General features: G+C 41.3%; 2 protein-coding genes and 1 pseudogene across 3 annotated transcripts in view; 2 read left to right on the top strand and 1 right to left on the bottom strand.

Annotated features, from left to right (window-relative positions):
- The window catches only part of LOC139951275 (uncharacterized), a 60,019-nt gene that overhangs the window by 19,893 nt on the left and 13,999 nt on the right, over positions 1–26,127 (bottom strand). Inside the window, exon 1 of one of the 2 annotated variants that reach the window (XM_071950079.1) lies at positions 4,947–5,044. The exons of the other annotated variant lie outside the window; for it this stretch is intronic. The gene's annotated coding sequence lies outside the window, so the exon portion shown is untranslated. Of the gene's footprint in view, positions 1–4,946; positions 5,045–26,127 lie in introns of those variants that run through there. 2 annotated transcript variants of the gene reach the window in all.
- On the top strand, positions 2,204–14,887 carry LOC139951274 (uncharacterized). The gene is made up of 2 exons (XM_071950077.1): positions 2,204–2,273; positions 11,444–14,887. Exon 2 carries the CDS (start codon positions 11,468–11,470, stop codon positions 14,849–14,851), a length of 3,384 nt encoding a protein of 1,127 aa, XP_071806178.1. The 5' UTR covers positions 2,204–2,273; positions 11,444–11,467; the 3' UTR covers positions 14,852–14,887.
- LOC139951796 (uncharacterized) lies at positions 18,903–25,273 on the top strand (annotated as a pseudogene).

The following is a 26,127-nucleotide window of genomic DNA, read 5'->3' as shown; positions in this document are numbered from 1 at the left end:
GGTGGTAGGGCTGAGCTGCACTGTGGGTATAGGGGAGGCCCTAATTCCTGGGGATGGGTGGTAGGGCTGAGCTGCTTTGTGGGTATAGGGGAGGCTCTAATTCCTGGGGATGGGTGGTAGGGCTGAGCTGCACTGTGGGTATAGGGGAGGCCCTAATTCCTGGGGATGGGTGGTAGGGCTGAGCTGCACTGTGGGTATAGGGGAGGCTCTAATTCCTGGGGATTGGTGGTAGGGCTGAGCTGCACTGTGGGTATAGGGGAGGCTCTAATTCCTGGGGATGGGTGGTAGGGCTGAGCTGCACTGTGGGTATAGGGGAGGCTCTAATTCCTGGGGATTGGTGGTAGGGCTGAGCTGCACTGTGGGTATAGGGGAGGCTCTAATTCCTGGGGATGGGTGGTAGGGCTGAGCTGCACTGTGGGTATAGGGGAGGCCCTAATTCCTGGGGATGGGTGGTAGGGCTGAGCTGCACTGTGGGTATAGGGGAGGCCCTAATTCCTGGGGATGGGTGGTAGGGCTGAGCTGCTTTGTGGGTATAGGGGAGGCTCTAATTCCTGGGGATGGGTGGTAGGGCTGAGCTGCACTGTGGGTATAGGGGAGGCCCTAATTCCTGGGGATGGGTGGTAGGGCTGAGCTGCACTGTGGGTATAGGGGAGGCCCTAATTCCTGGGGATGGGTGGTAGGGCTGAGCTGCACTGTGGGTATAGGGGAGGCCCTAATTCCTGGGGATGGGTGGTAGGGCTGAGCTGCTTTGTGGGTATAGGGGAGGCTCTAATTCCTGGGGATGGGTGGTAGGGCTGAGCTGCACTGTGGGTATAGGGGAGGCTCTAATTCCTGGGGATGGGTGGTAGGGCTGAGCTGCACTGTGGGTATAGGGGAGGCCCTAACTCCTGGGGATGGGTGGTAGGGCTGAGCTGCACTGTGGGTATAGGGGAGGCTCTAATTCCTGGGGATTGGTGGTAGGGCTGAGCTGCACTGTGGGTATAGGGGAGGCCCTAATTCCTGGGGATGGGTGGTAGGGCTGAGCTGCACTGTGGGTATAGGGGAGGCTTTAATTCCTGGGGATGGGTGGTAGGGCTGAGCTGCACTCTGGGTATAGGGGAGGCTCTAATTCCTGGGGATTGGTGGTAGGGCTGAGCTGCACTGTGGGTATAGGGGAGGCTCTAAATCCTGGGGATGGGTGGTAGGGCTGAGCTGCACTGTGGCTAAGGGGAGGCTCTAATTCCTGGGGATGGGTGGTAGGGCTGAGCTGCACTGTGGGTATAGGGGAGGCCCTAATTCCTGGGGATGGGTGGTAGGGCTGAGCTGCACTGTGGGTATAGGGGAGGCCCTAATTCCTGGGGATGGGTGGTAGGGCTGAGCTGCACTGTGGGTATAGGGGAGGCTCTAATTCCTGGGGATGGGTGGGAGGGCTGTGCTGCACTGTGGGTATAGAGGAGGCTCTAATTCCTGGGGATGGGCGGTAGGGCTGTGCTGCACTGTGGCTAAGGGGAGGCTCTAATTCCTGGGGATGGGTGGTAGGGCTGAGCTGCACTGTGGGTATAGGGGAGGCTATAATTCCTGGGGATGGGTGGTAGGGCTGAGCTGCACTTTGGGTATAGGGGAGGCTATAATTCCTGGGGATGGGTGGTAGGGCTGAGCTGCTCTGTGGGTATAGGGGAGGCTCTAATTCCTGGGGATGGGTGGTAGGGCTGAGCTGCACTGTGGGTATAGGGGAGGCTCTAATTCCTGGGGATGGGTGGTAGGGCTAAGCTGCACTTTGGGTAAAAGGGAGGCTATAATTCCTGGGGATGGGTGGTAGGGCTGAGCTGCACTTTGGGTATAGGGGAGGCTATAATTCCTGGGGATGGGTGGTAGGGCTGAGCTGCTCTGTGGGTATAGGGGAGGCTCTAATTCCTGGGGATGGGTGGTAGGGCTGAGCTGCACTGTGGGTATAGGGGAGGCTCTAATTCCTGGGGATGGGTGGTAGGGCTAAGCTGCACTTTGGGTAAAAGGGAGGCTATAATTCCTGGGGATGGGTGGTAGGGCTGAGCTGCACTGTGGGTATAGGGGAGGCTTTAATTCCTTGGGATGGGGGGTAGGGCTGAGCTGCTCTGTGGGTATAGGGGAGGCTATAATTCCTGGGGATGGGTGGTAGGGCTGAGCTGCACTGTGGGTATAGGGGAGGCGTTAATTCCTGGGGGTGGGTGGTAGGGCTGAGCAGATCTGTGGGTATAGGGGAGGCTCAAATAGACCAATTGCGCTCCGTGCGTCACATGACCTATAGTCATTAGTGGGTATGTATAAACAAACATGGCGCACTGCGTATAATATAATATAATTTATTTGTTTCTGTGTTAAACTTATATATTTATTTTGTTTGTTTTTGCTATGTTAAACCATGGTTTTATTTTAAGCATGTTCTGTTTTAATAGTTAGTTCAAACTATGTTCAGCAACCTATCCGAGATGTGTTCTATTGACCCCTTGCACACACGCCACATGTGCGGTGACTGTACAAAGCTCACCATTTTGGTGGGCAATAGGCACTTGTACCGGTAAACAACGCGTCACTTTAAGTACGCAGCACATCACTGAATAACTCACAGTGATATTGACCACCAAAATGGCACATCCGAGATTATTCTGATGATGACGTCTAACGATTTGGGTCCATATAATGTTGTTGACGTAATGGCATGAAGCAAATGGCAAATGCTTTCTACTCTGCCACTGACATGATTAAACCTATTTTTGCTTATTGAAGGCTCTGAATCTGAGCTGAGTGCATTGAGCACAAATAGTAATCTGATATTATAACAACTTTTAACGACATCAAAGTTGCAGGAAAACAATGAGAGAAAAAAAAACACTGTGTGGGCTTGTCACAGTCATGCTTATTGTTTTGTATTGTACTCTAAATTTAATTATCATCTGTTATACTGTATTTTATTATCGGCCTTGTTGTTGCACAAATTTCTGTAAAATAGTATGTAGTTTTTCATTTCACTCTACAAAGTACTAGCCACACACCCAAACAAATAGGCCTAATAAAAAAACAATATTATTTTTCATAGGCCCTATAATTATAAATGATAAAGAAGATGAGATATTTGTTTCCAAATCCAACAAAAGAATTTACGAGATCCACGGATGAGACTTTCGAGACTAAGTAGGACCATGGACGTTTGGTCGGAGGCATTCTACAGTCTGGCACCCATTGACAGTGTACTGTCTATCGTATGGTCTAATTATTAGTCCTGCTGTCGATTTCACCAAACTCTTCCTAACTTAGGATTCATCTTAGGACTTAGGACGGGTTTCAGTTCCGTATCCAAATACGTAAGACGAATTGAACCCATCCAAAGATAGGACGGGTTACTTGTCCCAACTCGAGTTAGGATTAATCTACTCCTAGAACTATTTCGGTTTCGTCCGGCTATCGTCTCCCGTAACCTCATAGGTTTATATCTCTCATGCGTTAAACGACCCATGGTTCAATGAATTTTGGAATCAGGAATCTCTCTTTTTCTTTTTTTTAATCTCGCCAAAATTAGGCTCTTTGTGTCCTTTGATGTATCAATGTGTAATCTTTCGACCAGAGAATCCACCCCGCAATCTCAAAAATTGTTAAAAATGATAAATTCTTACCCTTATTTCAGAGTCCCTATCTACTGTACGTGTTACTCCTACTGCCAACAATAATTGAAAATTACCCGACCTCGTTTTGCGAAAATGCGTCACGAGAGGGCGGGTACGATCCGTGATTTGTGTACAAAACATACACGGAACCACGAAGCTCGCACAGGGTACCAGTATGTAAATGGCTGTGCAAAAAGTGTACGTACTGGTACCCTGTGCGAGCTTCGTGGTTCCGTGTATGTTTTGTACACAAATCACGGATCGTACCCGCCCTCTCAAGATACATTTTTGCAAAACGAGGTCGGGTAATTTTCAATTATTGTTGGCAGAGGAGTAACAGATAGGGAAATTACGGTAAGAATTTATCATTTTTAACAATTTTTGAGATTGCGGAGTGGATTCTCTGGTCGAAAGATTACACATTGATACATCAAAGGACACATAGAGCCTAATTTTGGCGAGATTAAAAAAAAGAAAAAGAGAGATTCCTGATTCCAAAATTCATTGAACTATGGGTCGTTTAACGCGTGAGAGATGTAAACCTATGAGGTTACGGGAGACGTTAGCTGGACGAAACCGAAATAGTTCTAGGAGTAGGATTAATCCTACCTAGCGTTTCGTGAAATCGGCTGCAGGGCTGGATTTCACAAACAAAGGTAGTCCTAACTTACTACTTAGGACTAGTCCTACTCCTAGGACCTAGGCAATGCTAAGTTAAGTAAGACTTAGCGATAGTAAGACTAAGTAAGACTTAGAGATAGGACCAGTCCTAAGTTAGGACCAGTAACTCATCCTAACTTAGGACTAGCCCACCTTGTTGAGCTGTTAATGACTCCGCTTTTAACATCGGTCTCATCACTGTCACCTGTGTAATGCCTATGTGGTGACATTGATGAGACCGCTGTTAACAGCGGAGCCATTTTAACAGCTCAACGAACAAGGTGGGCTAAACTTAACAGCTTAAGACCAGTCCTATCTCTTAGCATTGCCTAGAACTAATCCAAAGATAGGACTACCTTTGTGAAATCCACCCCTGGTTGGACTAGGGCTAGACGTCAGTTAGTGCCACCATGGAGCAATAGCTCCATTGGTGCCACACACACAGCACTGACTGTCTTAGTAATTACATGTATATTGTGATGTCAGTTGTAGTTAGGCCCTACATGTACGTACGTGTTTGTAATTGTATGCTGTAGTTTTTAACATATCAATCATACAATGATTAAACAATGTTCCTATCGTGTCTTTAACGGTTTTCTAAGCGACACAATTAAGCCAAGCGTACCTAGAATATGTGCCATATTCGATGCGAGATATTATTTCACTAACCTTCATAAGCTTTTGCAGAATTCGCGGTGATAAATTCTATCGAAAACTCGCGTAACGTCCCAACTCGACCGTATTATTTTTCTAAAACTACCGCCTGCTTTCCACCACTCAACTAATGAGGGCGCACTTCAAACACTGCAAAATATTGTGCTTGAAAAAAATTGGGCTAAATAAAAAGACACTTGATGTGAGTAGCATGAATAAGTGGCCTAAAAAAACCCAAACATTTCAGATCATTTTCGGTAAAGGGGAATTGATAAGCTCAGAGTGGTTATTGTATAATAAAGATAAATTAAACAGCTAGGATATGACTTCCGAATATAATTACAGAAAATGTTGGCTTGTAATTATATAAATTGACATTAGCTTGCGATTATTTTTATCACTATGTACGCCATTAGGCAGACAAATATTTTGATGATTTATTTATGATGACCACTATCTTATGTAGACAGGCACCTCAAGAGACACTACCCCTCTGAAGCAATTACCGACAATATTGATTACCAATTGTTCACATAATGTGTTTTTTTGTTTTAATGTACCGATATTTTGTTTTAATGTACCAATTATTGTACAATGTTACTCCGCTGGTCCAGCTCATTTGTCATTTTTTATTTATTTTAAATCATGTCAGTTTTAAAACACAAAACAAGGGAGGTCGTGTCATAAAACATGACATCCAATCAAAATTTTAAAATACTTCAGGCATAAAGCACTTTTTAGGCCTCTGAAAGCACACAATATTGTGGATTCTTTTGCAACTCCGATGACTAACTGAGTCAAAATCTTAACAGATTCGTTATTTTATACTTATACACCAATTGGGATACACCAATTGAGACTATTGGTCTGTGACAATATACCCAAACGTGTCTAGTACCTTAAATAACTGTCATTGAGGTTAAGGTTTTTAATTTGTTATTTTTACTTGCGTTTTATATTTTTCCTTTCTGCAAATCTCGCTGTAACTACGGCCTTAAATTTGTGGCCTGAATAAGTTTAATGATCAAATGAACTTTAAAAAGGTCAGTTTGCAGTTGAATATAATTACAAAGACACCTGATGGCTATTACGCTTGACCACACAAAATAATAAAGCTGAATTGTAGGCTTTTTGAAGGACATTTTGAAGGATACTAAAGTGGCTGGTACCGCTATGATGTTCGTAAAAACAATAGTAATTCACATCTGATTGGCTTATCAAATCGTATATAAAGAGCTCCGTACTCATGAAAACCCAACACACCAAGAAAATTATCCACTGTGTTCATTTTTCGCCAAGCTTTCGCCAAGGGAAATGGAGTTACTCCAATAATTCAACCAGTACATTCAGTAAGTTGAGATTTTCTATACATTTTGTTTTGGAAAAAAAATAGAGCTAGCTATTAAAGGAACACGTTGCCTTGGATCGGACGAGTTGGTCTATAAAAAGCGTTTGAAACCGTTTGTTATGAAATGTATATGGTTAGAAAGATATTTTAAAAGTAGAATATAATGATCCACACAAGTATTTCTCAAAATTGCACGGTTTTCTTTTTACGTCGCGAACTATCACGGTCGGCCATTTATGGGGGTCAAAATTTTGACTCCCATAAATGGCCGACCGTGTTTTTGGACGAGGTAAAAAGAAAACCACGCAATTTCGAGGCATATTTGTGTAGATCATTGTATTCTACTTTTACATCATCTTTCTAACCATATGCATTTTATAATAAACGGTCAAAAAACGCTTTTTAAAGGCCAACTCGACCGATCCAAGGCAACGTGTTCCTTTAATGTAGCAAACTTCTTACCAACAAAAAGGAACTGTGATATACATGCACAAAATAGTTACTGCCTGACTTTTTTCCGACCCTAGCAGAGTCTTTCTTGAAGGCTATTAAAGGCAGTGGACACTATTGGTAATTACTCAAAAGAATTATCACCATAAAACCTTTCTTGATTACGAGTAATGGGGAGAGGTTGAGGGTATAAAACATTGTGAGAAACAGCTCCCTCTGAAGTGACGTAGTTTTTTCCGACCCTAGCAGAGTCTTTCTTGAAGGCTATTAAAGGCAGTGGACACTCTTGGTAATTACTCAAAAGAATTATCATCATAAAACCTTTCTTGATTACGAGTAATGGGGAGAGGTTGAGGGTATAACACATTGTGAGAAACAGCTCCCTCTGAAGTGACGTAGTTTTCGAGAAAGAAGTAATTTTTCACGAATTTGATTTCGAGACCTCAAGTTTAGAATTTGAGGTCTCGAAATCAAGCATCAGAAAGCACACAACTTTGTGTGACAAGGGTGTTTTTTTTTCTTTCATTATTATCTCGCAAACTCGATGACCGATTGAGCAGAAATGTTCACAGGTTTGTTATTTTAAGCACATGTTGAGATACACCAAGTGAGAAGACTGGTCTTTGACATTTACCAATAGTTTCCACTGCCTTTAAGAGAAAGACTCTGGTCGAAACGTCGGGCCATTAATTGTTTGCATTTCTTACAGAAACTGTTTGATTTTTGGGGGTTTGAAATTTCACGTGCCGAGCAGTGATCAAGAATGCATCTTATACTAACACGATCAAAATAAGTTTTAATACTAGGTTCTTATGGCGCTTAATCAATCCCCTTTATATATGGGGCGCACCAAGTGCTCCGTATTTTGTCTTGCAATGTATGTGGCGCTTCGTTCTTGAAGTATGAGACCTTTACAGTACCATGTAGTGGTTTACATGGTGCTGTGGTAATACAACTTGATGACAATCACCAGGAACACACGTATTTTCAAGCTTTAGTACCGTAAGTTAAAGGAACACGTTGCCTTGGATCGGACGAGTTGGTCAAAACAAAAGCGTTTGTAACCGTTTTTTATAAAATGCATATGGTTGGAAAGATGTTATAAAAGTAGAATACAATGATCCACACAAGTTTGCCTCGAAACTGCGTGGTTTTCCTTCTACTGTGCGAACTAACATGGTCGGCCATTTATGGGAGTCAAAATTTTGACCCCCATAAATGGCCGACGTGTTAGTCGACGAGGTAAAAGGAAAACCACGCAATTTCGAGGCATGTTTGTGTGGATCATTGTATTCTACTTTTACAACATCTTTCTACCCATATGCATTTTATAAAAAACGGTTACAAACGCTTTTCAAAGACCAACTCGACCGATCCAAGGCAACGTGTTCCTTTAAAGGATTCGGGTACTTTTTCAAAATGTCCATAGATTTACATTAAACTTACAGGGTTTGAAGATAATGATAGTGGAAAGGTTCCTTTCAAATATTACTTACTGATGTGCTGTAGTTTTTGAGAAATGAGTAAAACAATGTCATGAAAATACGTTTGTAAATGATTAAACTAATTTTCGTCTCATGAAACGAAAATTGTTCTCATGACATTGTTTTACTCATTTCCCAAAAACTACAGCACCTCAGCACGTAGTATTTTCAGGGAAGCTTTTACTATCATTATCTTCAAACTGTGAACATTGTGTTTTTTGTCATAAAAAAAGTTACATAGCCCCTTTAAGTATTAATAGGGATGCAAACTCTGTAGGACTCTTTCAGGAAATGCATGTAAAAAGAAAAACTACTGACAAACGTAAACCCTTCTTCATCCATATACCTTACAAACCAAGACTATTTTCTTTCCGTCTGTATTCTAAAAGCTACCGGGTTTGTTCCCCGCTTACGATAAATTAACACAGGCTGAAGGAAGCTGATTCATACGGAAGCGTATATAGGACATACCGGAAAAAAAAATCGGGCTCCACTATTTCGCCCGGGCGGATTACTATTTCGCCCGGGCGGATTACTATTTCGCCCGGGCGGATTACTATTTCGCCCGGGCGTAATTACTATTTCGGCGCCCATTTTGAAATCCAAGATGGCCAACATGGTTTTCTAGTTCCTGAGAGTCTTATTTAGGTATCTAGCCAGGTGGCATGTTCTAATCATTTATTTTCTACGGGACTTAATTTTTGGTCATAAGCTCCCCGACTTTTTGTTGAAGCGTAGAGGCAAACCACTAATCAACTAGAGAACAAAGCAAACTCCCAGACATGACGTCAGCGGCATTGTCCTTTGACTTGCGCCGTCAACGGCAGATGTGTTTTAAGTTTTTTCACAACCTTAGGTTGGGGCCTGATTTTTTAGTCGATAATTACAAAAATTTCAGAAGTGTACACATATCAAAATTACATTAAAATGGTGAACAAGTGCATTATTATCAAGTAAAAATACCATTTTCGTTGAAATCATCTCATCTTTTTTCAAAAGCCTACTGTACTGCGCCATGAGCAACGATTGTTGGATTAGCGCTTTATAAATTTAACAATTGATTGATTGATTGATAATCGGAGTGGGGGGGGGGGTTGAAGGAGAAAAAGGAGGCTGGAAGGGGTTCAAGAGAACTTTTATCCGGTGATGTTTGTTAAGGTAAAAGTGAAATCATACATGTAGCCCTGTGTAAACATGCGGCCTCGTAATCCGCCCGGGCGAATTAGTAATCCGCCCGGGCGAAATAGTAATCTGCCCGGGCGAAATAGTAATCCGCCCGGGCGAAATAGTAAACCACCCGGGCGAAATAGTAATCCGCCCGGGCGAATTAGTTATCCGCCCGGGCGAAATAGTGGAGCCCGATTTTTTTTCTCGGTATGTCCTATATACGCTTCCGTAGATTCAACAGCGGGTGCTATCAGACACAATTTCTTAAAATATTTCTTTGTTTGGGGGCCGCCAATCTCCCGTTACAATGGAACCAAGTCTATTCTGAGACTGGTCCCCAGCCTGTCTTTGGACAGACACTCGTATTACAGACCCAATGATTTCATTGGATACAGTGATTTCATTGGATAACAGTGACGTAAGCTTTCCATATCTGTGATGTCAGCATGCACTTTCGGTCGTCTGCTTGCAGCGAGCATTATGATTGTATTGTATTATATTAACATGCATAATTGTGCTATGTTGTTCTTATATGCATGCATATACGTAGGATTTCACTGCGAATCTCAATGTGAAAGGAATTGAGGTCAAAGGTGCATTTGGAAGGATCCTGACGTGTTAAGCTAAGCCAGTTTTCTTGCGTATCACGAGCCTCAAAGTGTGATGTCAGTTGATAAATTCTGACAAGGAATTTTTAAAGTGAAAGATGCGTTCGTGCGATTCTACTCTTTCGTGTACATTATAATTCTGCATTGAGTTTGACAGAAAGCACATGTATCATTAAAGAAAGCACCATCATAGAAAGGTACACCAAATGTTTCAGCTGAATAACCTTTTTTTTGCATGAAATTCGCCATCTTGTATAGGGCAAATCGTATGCGCGTCTAAACGCGTACATCAAATAAGCACGCAGCGTTCCCGGTTTGATTTCTACGGCACATGCATGCACCATAGATATAGAATATGATTGTCTGATCCTTCCTACCTCGTAGAAGCCATAAGAGGAAGCCCGACAAATATTATTTTATAGCCTATACTACACCAAGATTTCCAGCACCTGATGGCTTCAGGTTAACATCATTAAACATAATCATTTTGAAGTCTCCCAAAAAAATTCAAAGCGAATTATGTCCACGTAGAAATGATACCAACTGAATAGCACTACACAATTTCAGATTCAATTTTGGGGCATAAAAACCTTCATCGTTTTACATAACCACATTATTTCGAAGTGAAATGTTTCTCAAAATGCTTTATCTATCGAAAGGCTTCTAATCGAACTGTTGTTACTGTCATTAGTTTGAAGAGAGACTACCAAACGTGTACTATCACTTTAAAGGCAGTGGACACTATTGGTAATTACTCAAAATAATTATTACCATAAAACCTCACTTGGTGACGAGTAATGGGGAGAGGCAGATGGTATAAAACATTGTGAGAAACGGCTCCCTCTAAAGTGCCATAGTTTTCGAGATAGAAGGTATTTTTCATGAATTTGATTTCGAGACCTCAGATTTAGAACTTGAGGTCTCGAAATCAACCATCTAAACGCACACAACTTCGTGTGACAAGGGTGTTTTTTCTTTCATTATTATCTCCCAACTTCGATGACCGATTGAGCTCAAATTTGTACAGGTTTGTTATTTTTTGCATATGTTGAAATACACAAACTGTGAAGGTTATAATCTTTGACAATTACCAATAGTGTCCACTGCCTTTAACCAAAATTTTACGGAAATTCTGAAAGTTTTTACCAAAATGACCCTACCTTCAATCACTGTTGTTACTATTAATCCCACTTTAACACTAAAGTCACTTTCACACGAGAGCCATTTAGCAAGGTTCCCTTGCTAAATTTTAGCATGGTTATTGCATAAAAAAAGTACTTCGTGTGAAAGGACAACAATTAGTGTACTGTCAAGGGTTTCTTGTAACATCCTTTCAAACAAGTGCTACATTTTACAACCATGCTAAAATTAATCAGGGACCACCGTTATATTTGTCGTGTGAATACTTTTAACCGTTGTAATGAAGACTAGTTTTCATTTTCTTTGGCTTTTCAGACGTCGTGTGACACATCTTCCAAAATGGATTCGCTTCAGGTAGCTCGCTATTTCCCAATGGCGATAAGAGATACGGTATTCATCCGCCCAGTGAAGGAAACAGACGCAAGTGCATTGTTTCAAGCTGTGGATCAAAGCCGAGCTACCCTCGGTCCATATCTACCATGGGTCTCTGAAGTAAAGAAGGTTGAAGATTCTGCCGACTTCATCAAATCAGCGATGGCGCAAGAAAGTTATGGGAATGGTCTGCATTGTGTGATTTATGGGAAGGATGATCAAGGAGAAGTTGATGTCTTTGGTGTTGTTAGTCTGAGGACCATCAATGTCCCAGCCATGACAGCAGATATGGGGTATTGGTTACGAGCGGATAAGGTGGGCAATGGATTGTGCAGCAAGAGCTGTAAGAAGCTGATTGAGTACGGGCAGGCTATTGGTATCGAGCGCTTTATACTCCATATTGGCCCTAAGAATGCTAAGAGTCTAGCTGTCGCTACGAGTGTAGGCTTCCAGAAGCAACCAGGTACAGTCAGAGATGTGGAGCCTTTTACCAACAAAGTGGTCGATTACTATGTTTACTTGTTTAAACCGACTCCAAAACCACCACCAAAGTCTACCATTGAAAGATTACTTCTTCTTGGTGTTGTGGTTTTGTTAGTTGCAATGGCGTTAAGGCTTCCGGACCAGCAGGAGAAAGTCTTGAAGAGAAAGCATCTGTTGCTTGTTGGTGGAGGCTGGAACCAGTCATGGTATGAGTACATGTATGATGTGGCGCAGACTGTGGAGATTGACATAAGCGTAGCTGAGCAGAAAGGCCACTGGGTTGAGAGATTGGTTCTGACTAAACAAATCTACACAGTTCACACAGTAGACACGCACGGCACGGCTGATAAACTATCCAAAGAAATCTACGATATCCTCACAACATCTGGGATTGAATTCTCAGGTGTGACTACCAACATGGACCGTTATCTTATTGCTGTTGCTACCGCTGCCAAGAAAGCAGGATTACCAACACTTGATCCTGAGGTGTTTGCAAATGTTCGTGATAAAGTTGTCTTGAAGTCTCTTATAAAAAGCACCGTCCCCTTAAAGAGAATCTCATCCTATGCTGATTTAGATAGTGCAGCTGAAGCTGTTGGATTCCCGGCTGTTGTAAGACCCGTATCCGGAGTGGGGTCATTATCAACTCTCCTTCTACAATCGAAATCTGAACTAATTAAGGTATATACAAAACTACAGAGAAGTGTGGACGCAGAGAAACTGTATTTTGAGGGGAACACTGATCTGATGCTTGAGAAATATGTCACGGGTAAGGAATATGATGTTGATGTTATTATGCAGAAAGGAGTAGTGAAATTTGCTGCAATTACTTTGAACACAGTTGGGACGGCCCCATGGTTCCAGGAGAAAACCATGACAATACCGACGTCTAGTGTGAATAAAATAACTCAGAAAAAGATGGCGGAGTTTGCTGTAGCTACTTGTAACCAAGTTGGTCTGACGGATGGGGTGTTTCATGTAGAGATGATTATGGACGGAGATCGCCCCCATCTGATTGAGATCAACGCCAGATTACCCGGGCTTAAGAGCAGGCACACGGTTAAAGCTGCGTATGGTGTTGATCTCTTAGAGTCGGTCTTCAAGATTGCTTTGGGTGAGCAAGTAGAGGATCTTAGTAACAAGGGAATCCTTGATGATGAAATTGTCAATCCAAGGTACATAACAACCCATTACATCAACGTAGAGTTTTCGGGTATCGTCAAGAACAACACCTTTCTGGAAGGCATTGCGCAAGATACAAGGGTGATAGAAACGGAAGTGATGGTTATTAGAGGTCAAAGGGTAAATGGACCGGAAGAAGCAGTTCCATTTCTACTTGGCTCTTTTATGGTCCAGAGTGAGATATCAGATCAGGAAGCAATACAAGTGTCAGAGTATCTCCTAGAGACACTCGATCAGAAACTGGTCATAGAACCACTGTCTGATAATGTACAAAACACACCTGTGGTTGGGATGGAAGATATATTCGGACTACAACGACGCAAGTTCCGAGCATTGTCAGGAAATTTGGAGGCAGTTTCTTTAAGGTACGGCTTTGAGGAATTGCTGGTCCCAATTGTAGAGAGGTCGACATCATTTGCTGAAGATGTTGTTGGGCTCTCACCATGGCCCGAGTGGGATCCTAGAGGTTGCTTCTTCTTTGAGATCCAGGATTATGCGAAGGGTTTTACTGAGAAGTTAGAGACGACCTCAGTTCTTCTTATCCCAGAAGGAACTCTGTCTGCCGCTCGCTGGCTTGGTCGTGAAATAGCAGATAAGGATGATATTACCTTCCCAATCAAGATCTTTTACAATGTCCCATGCTTCAGGAATGAACCGACCGACACGCTGTCTTCACGAAAGAAACGTCAGTTTGATCAGTTCGGAGTTGAGATTCTTGGAGCGCAGGATCTTGGAGCTGATGTAGAGATTATATGCATGCTTGGTGACATGCTAGAGGCAGTAGGGATACCCAAGGGTAAGATAGTCTTCAGAATTAGTAATGTGCAGATTCTCATACAACTTGTGAAGGACTCTGAAATTAGTCATCTTGATACTATTCGAGTGAAGGAGGCGATGGATGAGATTGCAGAATGCAGAGCGAAGAAAGAGTCAGGCTGCGTAGAAGACAACGAGAGGGCTTTCTGGAATGTCTTGAACAAGTACAACCTCAACCAGCAGGAAATTACGTCTTGGGATGCCATGTTACATCACACCACTGGTGAAGTCGACGCCAAACTTCGCGCTGAGTTTTCCCCAAACTACAAACCGCTTTTTGACGATTTGGAGGATATTTCTCTCGGTTTGACCAGACATGGGTTCGAGGTTGTGGTTGATTTATGTGTGGTTCGATCCCACGAGTACTACACACACTTCTCGTTCGAGGTTGATGTCGTAGATGGCAGCAGACGTTTCCTAGAGATTGCCGGAGGCGGAAGATACAACAAGCTTGTTGGACATTTCATCAAAGACTCAAGTAACCACCACAAAAATATTACCGCTGTGCCCTCTACTGGGTTTGCCTTCGGTATCCAACGTCTAATGGTCATGCTGGATGAAATGAACGCTTTCCAGGAAAACCTGTACAAAAAACTCGATAAAATTATCACTTTTGATGAGTCATCCGCTGACGTTCTGCTAGTTCCCGACTCGACGGTGAGGGCAGTAGATGGGTACTTGGGCGCCCTCTATTGGTTGAAACAGCAGAGTGAGTTGTCAGAGAGTCGAGTGGATATTTACATCGGTGAATCGGGAAGCGGTGATGATGACAGTGGTGATATTCTTGAGAAATATCGCAAACAAAGACAGATAGAACGAGTCGTTTATCGAAACAAATCAGAAGAAATACCCAAAAATATGACAATGTAGGCATTACAAATAGTAGTTTTTAATTGGTTTTTATGTTTATTAGTATGTGCTTACACTGTTCCTTCACTGTAAACTGCCTATACTATGTAGAAAGTGTTTTCTAACTGGAGATTCCGAGTCAATGAGTCATACTGCCTAAAGCGTCTTACACTTAAAAACTGTGACCAGAGCAAGGTAATTGTTACACGCTGGGCTTTTTACAACACGGACTGGTCCGCTGTCTTAAGGGAATCTCGTTGAATTGTTCACAAACACTCCAGGCCTATAACATTTTTTTTTAAAGTTCTCTAATTGGAGATTCGTGGTCCATGAGTCATACTGCCTAGGGGACATATAAGCCAGGTCGATCGGGCCTGTCTGAGGATCATGGACTATACAGGGTTTCAACTGTCCCCCCCCCCCAAAAAAAAGGGAAGTTAAAATATAAACTAAAATATAGACTAAAATATATTTTTGGATTTCTGGCTGCAGACCGGTGGGTAAGCAAAGGGAGGGTGAAAATAACAAACAATACCGGTACATGTATATGATTCTTTCTTTTGAAAGTATAAGTAGTTGGATGTTTTCAGGCACTAGGTGGCAGCAAACTTCATTTTTTTGTAGACATATCCATAATAACATTAGAAATAGAACCCGAGCTGATGGTTTGATTGGCATTATACTTAGAATTTGGTGGAGGTAATATGTTATTCAGGTTCATAATGAAAAGGTGTATAGTTTAACACAAATGCTATAATATTATTTAAAAGGGAACTGGAATGCTAGAATCATCGAACATAAAAATGGCAAAGTTCATTTCCTGTAAATTCAACTGTCCTCTTGTAATTTTTGTCTCCAGTTGTTTTAGTTTTCTGGTGAGACTAATATAGCGCATGGTGTATACCCGCTCAAGCAACCTTAAAAGTGCTGTTAAACATTGAGTACTATAGTCTTAATTAGCCACACTTTTTTATATTTATTATCAGTCACCCATGGAAGGCGCTACGTCGTCTGTTTGGGATGCTGCCTCAGAGAGACTGAGCAAGTCTATGGCCCTTTTCGAAAGCACGGCTTCGGCTTTGGATTCGGCTTGAGGCTCCGTCCTCTCGTCTGAAACCACGAGCGCGTATGCACAGCATACGCAATATGCCAAGCTAGCCTGAGCCGAATCCAAAGCCGAAGCCGTGGTTTCGAAAAGGGCCTAATAATTTTGATCGACCGTGTGATACATATCCCTTCTTCACTAATTCGTGTTGCGATATCACCGACATTAACAAAATGAACGTCGACAGTTGATACTATGAGAGTACTTTCTGGGGAATGGAAATGAGCTTAGTTTAAAGTGGAACACAGGATTGGTGTAGAGCTGACACAATAGTGTTAATGTTTTGTGTGGTCAACTTTTTAAAATGAATTAAAAAACCTGTCCAAATTTAGGCTTAAAGCCATTAGACACTTTCTGAACAGAACAAAAAATAAAAGTTCACAGATTTCCAAATAACTTACAGGGTTTACAGAGGGTAATGGTAAAAGACTTCCCTTGAAATATTATTTCGTGAAATGCTTTACTTTTTGAGAAAACATTAAAACAGTTATCAATTCTCGATATCGAGAATAACGGATTTATGTTAAACACATGTCATGACACGGCGAAACGTGCGGAAACAAGGGTGGGTTTTCCCCGTCATTTTCTCCCTATTCCGATGACCGATTGAGCCTAAATTTTGACAGATTTGTTATTTTATATATAAGTTGTGATACACGAAGTGTGGGCCTTGGACAATACTGTTAACCGATGTTGTGCGATTGCTTTAATCTGGTGTGTGAGTTGTGTGAAAATAGTGAAAAACCAAACACATTTATCAGCAAAAGCCCTTTGAACATCATTATGGACATATTGGTTGTCATTAATTTTGGTTGCAACAACCCAAATCAACCTGTGACTTTTTTAAAGGTTATTTTTCAGATACAGTTTTCTAGAATATAACTTTATTTCAAAAGGAATCATTTCAAAGAATTAACCCTTTTTTTTCTAGTATGAACTGCAGTAGCGCTTCTATTATTCAAAAAATGGGCAATTAAAACTGACATTTTTTTTACACGACTGCAGTCTAATGTTGGCTCCTTACGATGGATTTGTATTGCTCTTTCGTTTTCAAAGTGATTGCCAAACGTATACCTTGCCTTTAACTATCAACACAAGATAATTACGACAACGAAAAAAAAACCCAGACAAAAGAAAACCCAGACAAAGAAGAAAACATTTCCTGACAGTTTCGTCCTAGAAAGTCAGGCGAGCGTTGATAAATACACAGAAAACAATTTACAGTATGATCAATACTTTCCTTTCATCACCTAATGACTAGCCAAGGAGGCAATATCATAATATCAAACTCTGACAGCCGCTATTCATGCAGTCAATAATTAGCTTCAATGCCGCACTAAACCAAGGTTAGTGTACATTACAATTCAATCTATCGCAACGCACTCAGACATAATGTATCACAATGTATAGCTTTATACCAGAGTCCAAGTTCGCTCTTGAAGGGGCACAGCAATTTTCCTCTGGTATAAAAGGGGAACGTCTATGAGGACAATTTGGATTTGCACTAGTCTTTTGCAACTGGGCACTACGGCAAAAACACAGGGCACAACAGCAATTGCTGCAGATGCTGCGCATTATTTTGAGGCCTGCTCTTTTTATGAGCAACGACAAGGTGTATTTTGCGTTACGTCAACTTCAACGATAGGTGTTATTCATTTTGCGGTAACTTTGCTGTGTAAATTTGCTCTTAATAACTTGTCTTGCTATTCATTCTACTGCCGCATGGAGTACATTTTGGAATTCGGGAGACTAGTCCTGAAAAGCTTATTACGTACCACCTGGGCGGAAGGATACGAAATCGACCGGGACTACTTTCGTGGATCAAAGGGACTTCTCTTTAATTAACTTCACTGACGCGGAGTGAGTTCTTAATCGGTCTCAACGTTTCGACTAGCTTGATCTAGTCGTCGAAAGCTGCAGAAGCCATCAGCAACTGTGTTTACATGTCAACGTGTGACGTCACAGAATCGCTGTCTATAAACCTTATGCACATGACAACATTTCAGTAGGGCGCCCTCACCTAGAGGTCAAAAGGAGGTTGTTCATTGGCCGATACTGTGCGCCGTGCGTACAAATCTGTGCGTCTCGATTGTTTCGTCACCGTTTTAGCTCTAAGATGGCGGCTGGATGACGTCAATGCATAAGGTCTATTGAATGCGTACGCGGATTCCAAACTGGTCCTTCATTTTCGCCCTGCCTCTGGATTGTTCTACATATCAGTTTGATTAAGAATTTCAATACCGTCGGCATCGTAAAAGCTTCTTTGGTTGCATGGTTTCTGACACAACAGACCAAACCACATTGGATTAACGAATAACTGATAAAGTCCCGATCAATATCTAATAGATTTGTTTACAGCAAGATGCAATTATATACTAGAGGCCGAAACTGGTACACAAGGATGACCATAAGAGGTTTAACCATCGATACAGAAGAGAGAGGTCGCTCTTGATGAAAGCCAAGGGCCTGTTTTTTGCAATAAACTCAATCCAAGGATGCATTCAGCGCTAAGTATAACAGACTCCAAAATATAATCAGTTTAAAGGCTTTGTGAAAAGCAGTCAACAAGATGATTATGCCTCAATTGTGAACTGTCATGGTAACTGTTTAAGCTACTGGGGATGTAGCTGTGACGTGACTATGGTGGTTTGAATGCGAAGTCAATTGGTATTAAGCAGTGTGTAAGCCTTTATAAAGAGCAAATAGCTGAGAATTGTCTTAATTACTGTTACGATCCAAGCGGTTGAGTTAATGGACTCCATTTTGTTTTAATGCACTGGTATTGTTGATCGAATGAACTGCTTGATATAAACAGAAACTTTTATTACAAATGCGGAAAATATACACCCAATCCCGCACGCCAGTTACGGCAACTGTCTTTAACGGTTACAATAATCTGTTGGGTGCGGCCTTCTAGTTGTGCCTAACCAGCTATTAATTCTGATGTTATTATGCTCATTGTTCATCATGAAGGTTATAATAACTTTGTTCCTGACTTGCTTGATACATTATTGTCAGAGTGATTGTCAACAACGAGTCAAATCAAACCTGTATCCAGCAAGCAACAGAGTCCTACTAAATCATGTGTTTAAATGGAAGACTGTATCATCTCCTGTGATCTGTGGGCGAGACTGCTCTATGGATCCACACTGTGCATCATTCAACTACTACACATGTAGCCATGTTTGTCAGTTGAGCAATGCTACTCAATCTCGAAGCCCTGATGACTTCATTGAGCTGCAAGGAGTTGCCTACTATGATGACAACTTGGAAACTCCTTCACTTTCAGCACCAGACTCTGAACAGTTTAGTAGTTGTCTGAAGTTATACCAGGCTGGCAGCCTTGAGAGTGGCATCTTCACCATACACCCCGTCTGCCCGACTAATGGAGTGAAGGTCTACTGTGATATGGAGACAGATGGAGGAGGCTGGATCGTGTTCCAGAGGAGGCAAGATGGCTCAGGTGATTTTAACCGTACTTGGACAGAATACCAATCTGGGTTTGGTGATCTCTCCACTGAGTTCTGGCTGGGTAATGACATCTTACGTAACCTTACTGATTCAGGACAATGGCAATTAATGGTAAATATGGCTGATTGGGACGGAAACACAGCATGGGCAAGTTATGATGAGTTTGCTGTATCAGGTGATAAGTACACTCTCCATGTTGGCTCCTATAACGCAGACAGCTCAGCTGGGGATTCATTGACTTGGCACAATGACCAACCGTTCTCAACAAAAGATAATGATTCTACTGATGACTGTGCAACCAAGTTTGTGGTTGGTGGTTCCTTGCTTGCTATCATGCAAACCTCAATGGTAAATATTTCAATTACGGGTTAATTGGGAAAACTGATGGAATACAGTGGATAGACTGGAAAGGATGGGTATATTCTCTTAAGCAAAGTAGCATGAAAATAAGAGAAATTATCTAATCAAAAACATGTACGTATCCGCAACAAACATATTTAAGAAAAAAAGAAGGCCTTTCACCCTTTATAAGAATTGAAAATATTACTGTCGAGAAATGAAGCGGTTACTTTCGAAATGTGAAAACAGTTTCTTTGCAATTTATTTTCGAGTCACAAATTTTGTGAAATTGTGCTTATTTAATTGAAAGTTGAAAACAGCAAATTAAAAACAAGACTCGAGGAGGGCGCGCTTTGTTTGTATTGTATTGATCATGTAAAACTGCATCTTTAAGGTGATTTCATGTAACAATTGATGTTGTCATTAGAATAGAACTTTAAATTTCGGATGTTACACATTCCAACTTCATTGCCAATACCATGCAAAGTTTCAGCTTGCGCAAGCATTTTTCTTGTGAACATAAATGCTGTAAAACTGCACATTTAAAAAAAAAAGTCACGTGATGGCATTTTATGAAGACATTAGAAAGTAACTTTAAGGTTTGGATGTTACCCAACCTGGTGTGGCGGTTTCAACTTTCCGCTGTGTTCAGTTTTCCGAATGACCAAATACGCTTACATTACGTCATGCGACGCCTGCGCACAGCAAGCGAAATAAGTCAATTGTTATATGCTTTACTGAGTCCCAGAAAACTGGACACGGTGGAAGACTGAAACCGCCACACCTGTGTCAAAGGGAAATCTGTCGGCCAACAGAGTAAGGACAGAGTTGGGAAGTAACATGGGCTGAAGGGGGATGTTTAAAAAAAAGGGCGCTTTCAGAAGAAGTTTGTACATAGATCGCCAAATGTGGGGACAAGATCTCCTGCACACCGGCTTGAATTCAATGCAACACGATGCTTAGTAATATAGAAATAAACGAGGCCGAATCAAGGACAACCAATCAACGGCTTCACCATTACAGAAAGGTCACTCTATCGGCTACAATCAAAGCGAAGGATTTAATTATTTTCAATAATCAAAAACCAAGGATGCAAAGCTAAGTTTAGCCTGCCTTAAAGGAACACGTTGCCTTGGATCGGCCGAGTTGGTCTTTGAAAAGCGTTTGTAACCGTTTTTTATATATAAAATGCATATAGTTAGAAAGATGTTGTAAAAGTAGAATACAATGATCCACACAAACATGCCCCGAAATTGCACGGTTTTCCTTTTACCTCGTCGACTAACACGGTCGGCCATTTATGGAGTCAAATTTTTGACTCCCATATATGGCCGACCGTGTTAGTTCGCACAGTAAAAGGAAAACCACGCAAGTTCGAGGCAAACTTGTGTGGATCATTGTATTCTACTCTTAAAACATCTTTCCAACCATATGCATTTTATAACAAAACGGTTACAAACGCTTTTTATAGACCAACTCGTCCGCTCCAAGGCAACGAGTTCCCTTAAAAAAAAGCAATTATAACGGCTTTGTGAATATCAATCAATATTTAGGCATCAATTGGTAATTGTCATGGTAACTGTTTATTGCTTTCTGGGAGTATCTAACGCCAAACGGTGACTTTTTCTGAACCACCAGCCGGAGAGTGGGTTGTGAAGACTCCACTGTCTTATATTTTGACACTGTTGATGGAATTAACTGCTTGATATAAAAATGAGCTTTTAAAATAAAAAAATTCAACTCTTCAACTCTGGTAAGCACGCCGTAACGCCAGTTAGGGTAGGCCTAGGTTAAACTTTTTTTACAAGAATCTGTTAGAGACCTTCTGGTTGTGTCAAATGAGTTTTCTAATTCTGATATTATTATGCAGCAAACAGCAAATTAAAAACAAGACTCGAGGAGGGCGCGCTTTGTTTGTATTGTATTGCTCATGTAAAACTGCGTCTTTAAGGTGATTTCATGTAACAATTGATGTTGTCATTAGAATAGAACTTTAAATTTCGGATGTTACACATCCCAACTTCATTACCAATACCAGGCAAAATTTCAGCTTGCACACGCATTTTTTCTTGTGAACATAAATGCTGTAAAACTGCACATTTAAAAAAAAAGTCACGTGATGGCATTTTATGAAGACATTAGAAAGTACATTTAATGTTTGGATGTTACCCAACCCGGTGTCTCAGAGAAATCTGTCGGCCGACAGAGTAAGGACAGAGTTAGGAAGTAACATGGGCTGAAGGGGGATGTTTCAAAAGAGGGCCCTTTCAGAAGAAGTTTGTTCACAGATCGCCATATGGGTGACAAGATCTCCTGCACACCGGCTTGAATTCATGCAATGTTTTTGTTCAATGCAACACGATGCTTAGTAATTTAGAAATAAATGAGGCCGAATCAAGGACAACCAATCAACGGCTTCACCATCACAAAAAGGTCACTCTATCGGCTACAATCAAAGCGAAGGATTTAATTATTTTCAATAATCAAAAACCAAGGATGCAAATCTAAGTTTAGCAGCCTTACAAAAAAAAAAAAAAACGGTGACTTTTTTTCTGAACTATCAGCCGGAGAGTGGGTTGTGAAGACTCCACTGTCTTATATTTTGACACTGTTGATGGTATTAACTGCTTGGTATAAAATTGAGCTTTTAAATCAAAATTTAACTCTGGAAAGCACGCCGTAACGCCAGTTAGGGTAGGCCTGGTTTAAACTGTTTACAATTATCTGTTAAAGGCCTTCAGATTGGGTCAGATGAAGTTTTATTTCTTATGTTGTAAGCTGATCGCTCATCATGAAAGTTATCATAATTTTGTTCCTGGCTTGCTTGATACATTATTGTCATGGTGATTGTCGACAACGAGTCAAATCAAACCTGTATCCAGCAAGCAACAAAGTCCTACTAAATCATGTGTTTAAATGGAAGACTGTATCATCTCCTGTGATCTGTGGGCGAGACTGCTCTATGGATCCACACTGTGCATCATTCAACTACTACATGAGTAACCATGTTTGTCAGTTGAGCAATGCTTCTCAATCTCAAAGCCCCGATGACTTCATTGAGCTGCAAGGAGTTGCTTACTATGATGGCAACTTGGAAACTCCTTCACTTTCAGCACCAGACTCTGTACAATTAAGTGGACAATTAAGTAGCTGTCTGCAGCTATACCAGGCTGGCAACCTTGAGAGTGGCATCTACACCATCTACCCTGCTGGTCTGACTGATGGAGTGAAGGTCTACTGTGATATGGAGACAGATGGAGGAGGCTGGATCGTGTTCCAGAGGAGACAAGATGGCTCTGGTGATTTTGACCGCACTTGGGCAGAGTACCAATCTGGGTTTGGTGATCTCTCCACTGAGTTCTGGCTGGGTAATGACATCCTACGTGACCTAACTAAGTCAGGACAATGGCGATTAAAGGTAGACATGACTGATTGGGACGGAATCACAGCTTGGGCCAGTTATGATGAGTTTGCTGTATTAGGTAATAAGTACACTCTCCATGTTGGTTCATACGATGCCGCCAGCTCAGCAGGTGATTCAATGGCAGAACACAATCTCCAACCATTCTCAACAAAAGATAATGATTCGTCACCAGGCTGTCCAATACAACACGGGGGCGGATGGTGGTTCGTTTCATGCTACCGCGCACACCTCAATGGTAAATATTTCAGTTCTGGGAATATTAGGAAAACTGATGGAATACAGTGGGTAGATTGGACAGGATGGAAATATTCTCTCCAGAAATGTAGCATGAAAATAAGAGAAATTATTTAAAAGCAGAAATTATTTTCCAAAACGTACAAGTATCAATAACAAAAACATGGAGTTTTGAGATGTTTGAACCTAATTTCAGTTTCACATTTTAAAGAATTACAACACAAGGCTTAATATCCAAAACAACTTCTATAACAATTTATCGTTGAATGAGGCCTTGTGAAACTGTGCAAACTTTGTAAGTTAAAAGCAGCAAATACAAAGGAATTTAAATTGTAGAACAAGTTTTTTTTTCTCAATAACCCCACACTATTCAAAGCGAGCATTGTCTCAGATGGGAGACTATGGAAGGCTATAGGTGGCAGCAGACTTGGCACGTAAATTTCCATTGTTAGAATATAGTTCAGAGCACGCGCACGCGCACAGAGAACAATGGTTTTTGTAGTGTAAATAATAATTTATGCATTTTTCTCATTTATACAATCAAATTTAATTGAAGTTTAGATAATATTTATTCAATTTGATATATGGCAAGTATTAATACCAAATTCTAATAAGTTGTGTTACTTTTGTATAAGATAAAATAATGAGCGTTATTTAAATAGAGCAAATATTTATGTAAGCTGATGCTTGGTGTGAATAGATTGTGTACACAAATATATCAGATTCTAGTAATCATAATGAGTTTCAACCCTTAACCTTTCGATCTTCACCTTTCAACCTTTATTTATTTAATCTTTTACGTCAAATAACTATTTTTTAAATAAGATCGTGGATATTATAGTGATGTATAATGTGTGGCATTATAGCTCGGGTGTATAGGGGGACGATAATTTGGTTGGGTTGTGGCGCGGTGTGGGGTTGGGGCGCGGTGTGGGGTCGGGGAGTGTTTGAAACCAAGACCAATGCTTCATAATTTGGTTGGGTTGTGGCGCGGTGTGGGGTTGGGGCGCGGTGTGGGGTCGGGGAGTGTTTGAACCCAAGACCAATGCTTCATAATTTGGTTGGGTTGTGGCGCGGTGTGGGCATGGGGTTGGGGCGCGCGGTGTGGGGTTGGGGCGCGCGGTGTGGGGTTGGGGCGCGGTGTGGGGTCGGGGAGTGTTTGAACCCAAGACCAATTCTTCATAATTTGGTTGGGTTGTGGCGCGGTGTGGGCATGGGGTTGTGGCGCGGTGTCGGGTTGGGGAGTGTTTGAACTCAAGACCAATGCTTCATAATTTGGTTGGGTTGTGGCGCGGTGTGGGCATGGGGTTGGGGCGCGGTGTGTGACTCGGTGTGGGGTCGGGGAGTGTTTGAACCCAAGACCAATGCTTCAAGTTTGCGCATACACTAATTGGAAAAATTGTTTACACAGACACAGGGTCCGATCCCAAGACCCATGCAGAGCCTATAACCAATACCAAATGCAAATGAAATTTAACTTCTCAATTGTATGAATTACTTAGCATATTTGCAATACATTTATATATCTAAATGCTGTGACTGTATTTTGAGATCTTTTGTGATATAAATAGAAAAAATGTGGCATTTTTAAACGCTGTGCTGTAAAATGTGTTTGATATATTCTGTGATTTATAGAAAATGTGGCAGCTAGAACATTGCCTCAGTCGCAAGATCATAAGCTTCTTCGAACTGTATAAATTAACAGCTGCAAATTAACAGCTGTACCTTATTTATGTGGATGTTCTTTCGCTGATGAAAACACCAAGTTGGTGCTGAGTTACGGTAACTTTTATTTTATTTCCATATTTTCCTTTATTTGTTTCCCCTACCAACAGACGGACATCATCTATTTACAGTCTGTGCCCTTTAATAGTGCTGCTTAAAAAATGCTTAACAATTTCCTGCATAGCAGAATTGAGCAGGATACCAGGCATAAAATGTACATATGACATGGCATTATAGCTGGTAACCTTATTTTTTTTCTTCACTTAATGTATTTAAACTTAACTTATAACCCATTTGCTTACTTCACCTATTTAATTCATTCTCGCTCTGTTAGTGTATATTTTGTTTTTTTATAATTTTGTCTCTGCATTTTTTGCATTCCTTGTAATTCGCAGTAGAGTATATTTATATAGGTCAGCGCAATATAAAATGTCTGTTGTATTATTTTTTATTATTACAAATATTCTAGTCGTTAGTACAATTTTGCTGTGCTTCACTGCTCGTGTGCATGCTTAAAGGAACACGTTGCCTTGGATCGGTCGAGTTGGTCTTTGAAAAGCGTTTGTAACCGTTTGTTATAAAATGCATATGACTATAGAAAGATATTTAAAAAGTAGAATATAATGATCCACACAAGTATCACTAGAAACTGCGTGGTTTTCCTTTTACCTCGTCGACTAACACGGTCGGCCATTTATGGGAGTCAAATTTTTGACTCCCATAAATGGCCGAATGTGTTAGTTCGCAAAGTAAAAGAAAAACCACGCAATTTCGAGGCAAATTTGTGTGGATCATTGTATTCTACTTTAAATCATATTTCTAACCATATGCATTTTATAACAAACGGTTACAAACGCTTTTTAAAGACCAACTCGACCGATTCAGGGCAACGTGTTCCTTTAAGCAGCTGTATCAAACTGGGCCCTGAGAACCACGGTAGAGTCTGTACGTAATGTGATGTTTCCCAATTGTTTCATTTCATTTGATACATTACAGTTC

The sequence above is a fragment of the Asterias amurensis genome, chromosome 19 (genome assembly GCF_032118995.1).
Source record: "Asterias amurensis chromosome 19, ASM3211899v1".
In the NCBI taxonomy this organism is placed as follows: Eukaryota; Metazoa; Echinodermata; class Asteroidea; order Forcipulatida; family Asteriidae; genus Asterias; species Asterias amurensis.
The sequence above is the reverse complement of the archived record's forward strand: the minus strand, read 5'-3'. Positions and strand labels throughout refer to the sequence as shown.

Excerpts from the sequence above, each read along its gene's own strand:
- LOC139951274 (XM_071950077.1), top strand. The coding sequence starts at position 11,468 with ATGGATTCGCTTCAGGTAGCTCGCTATTTCCCAATGGCGATAAGAGAT.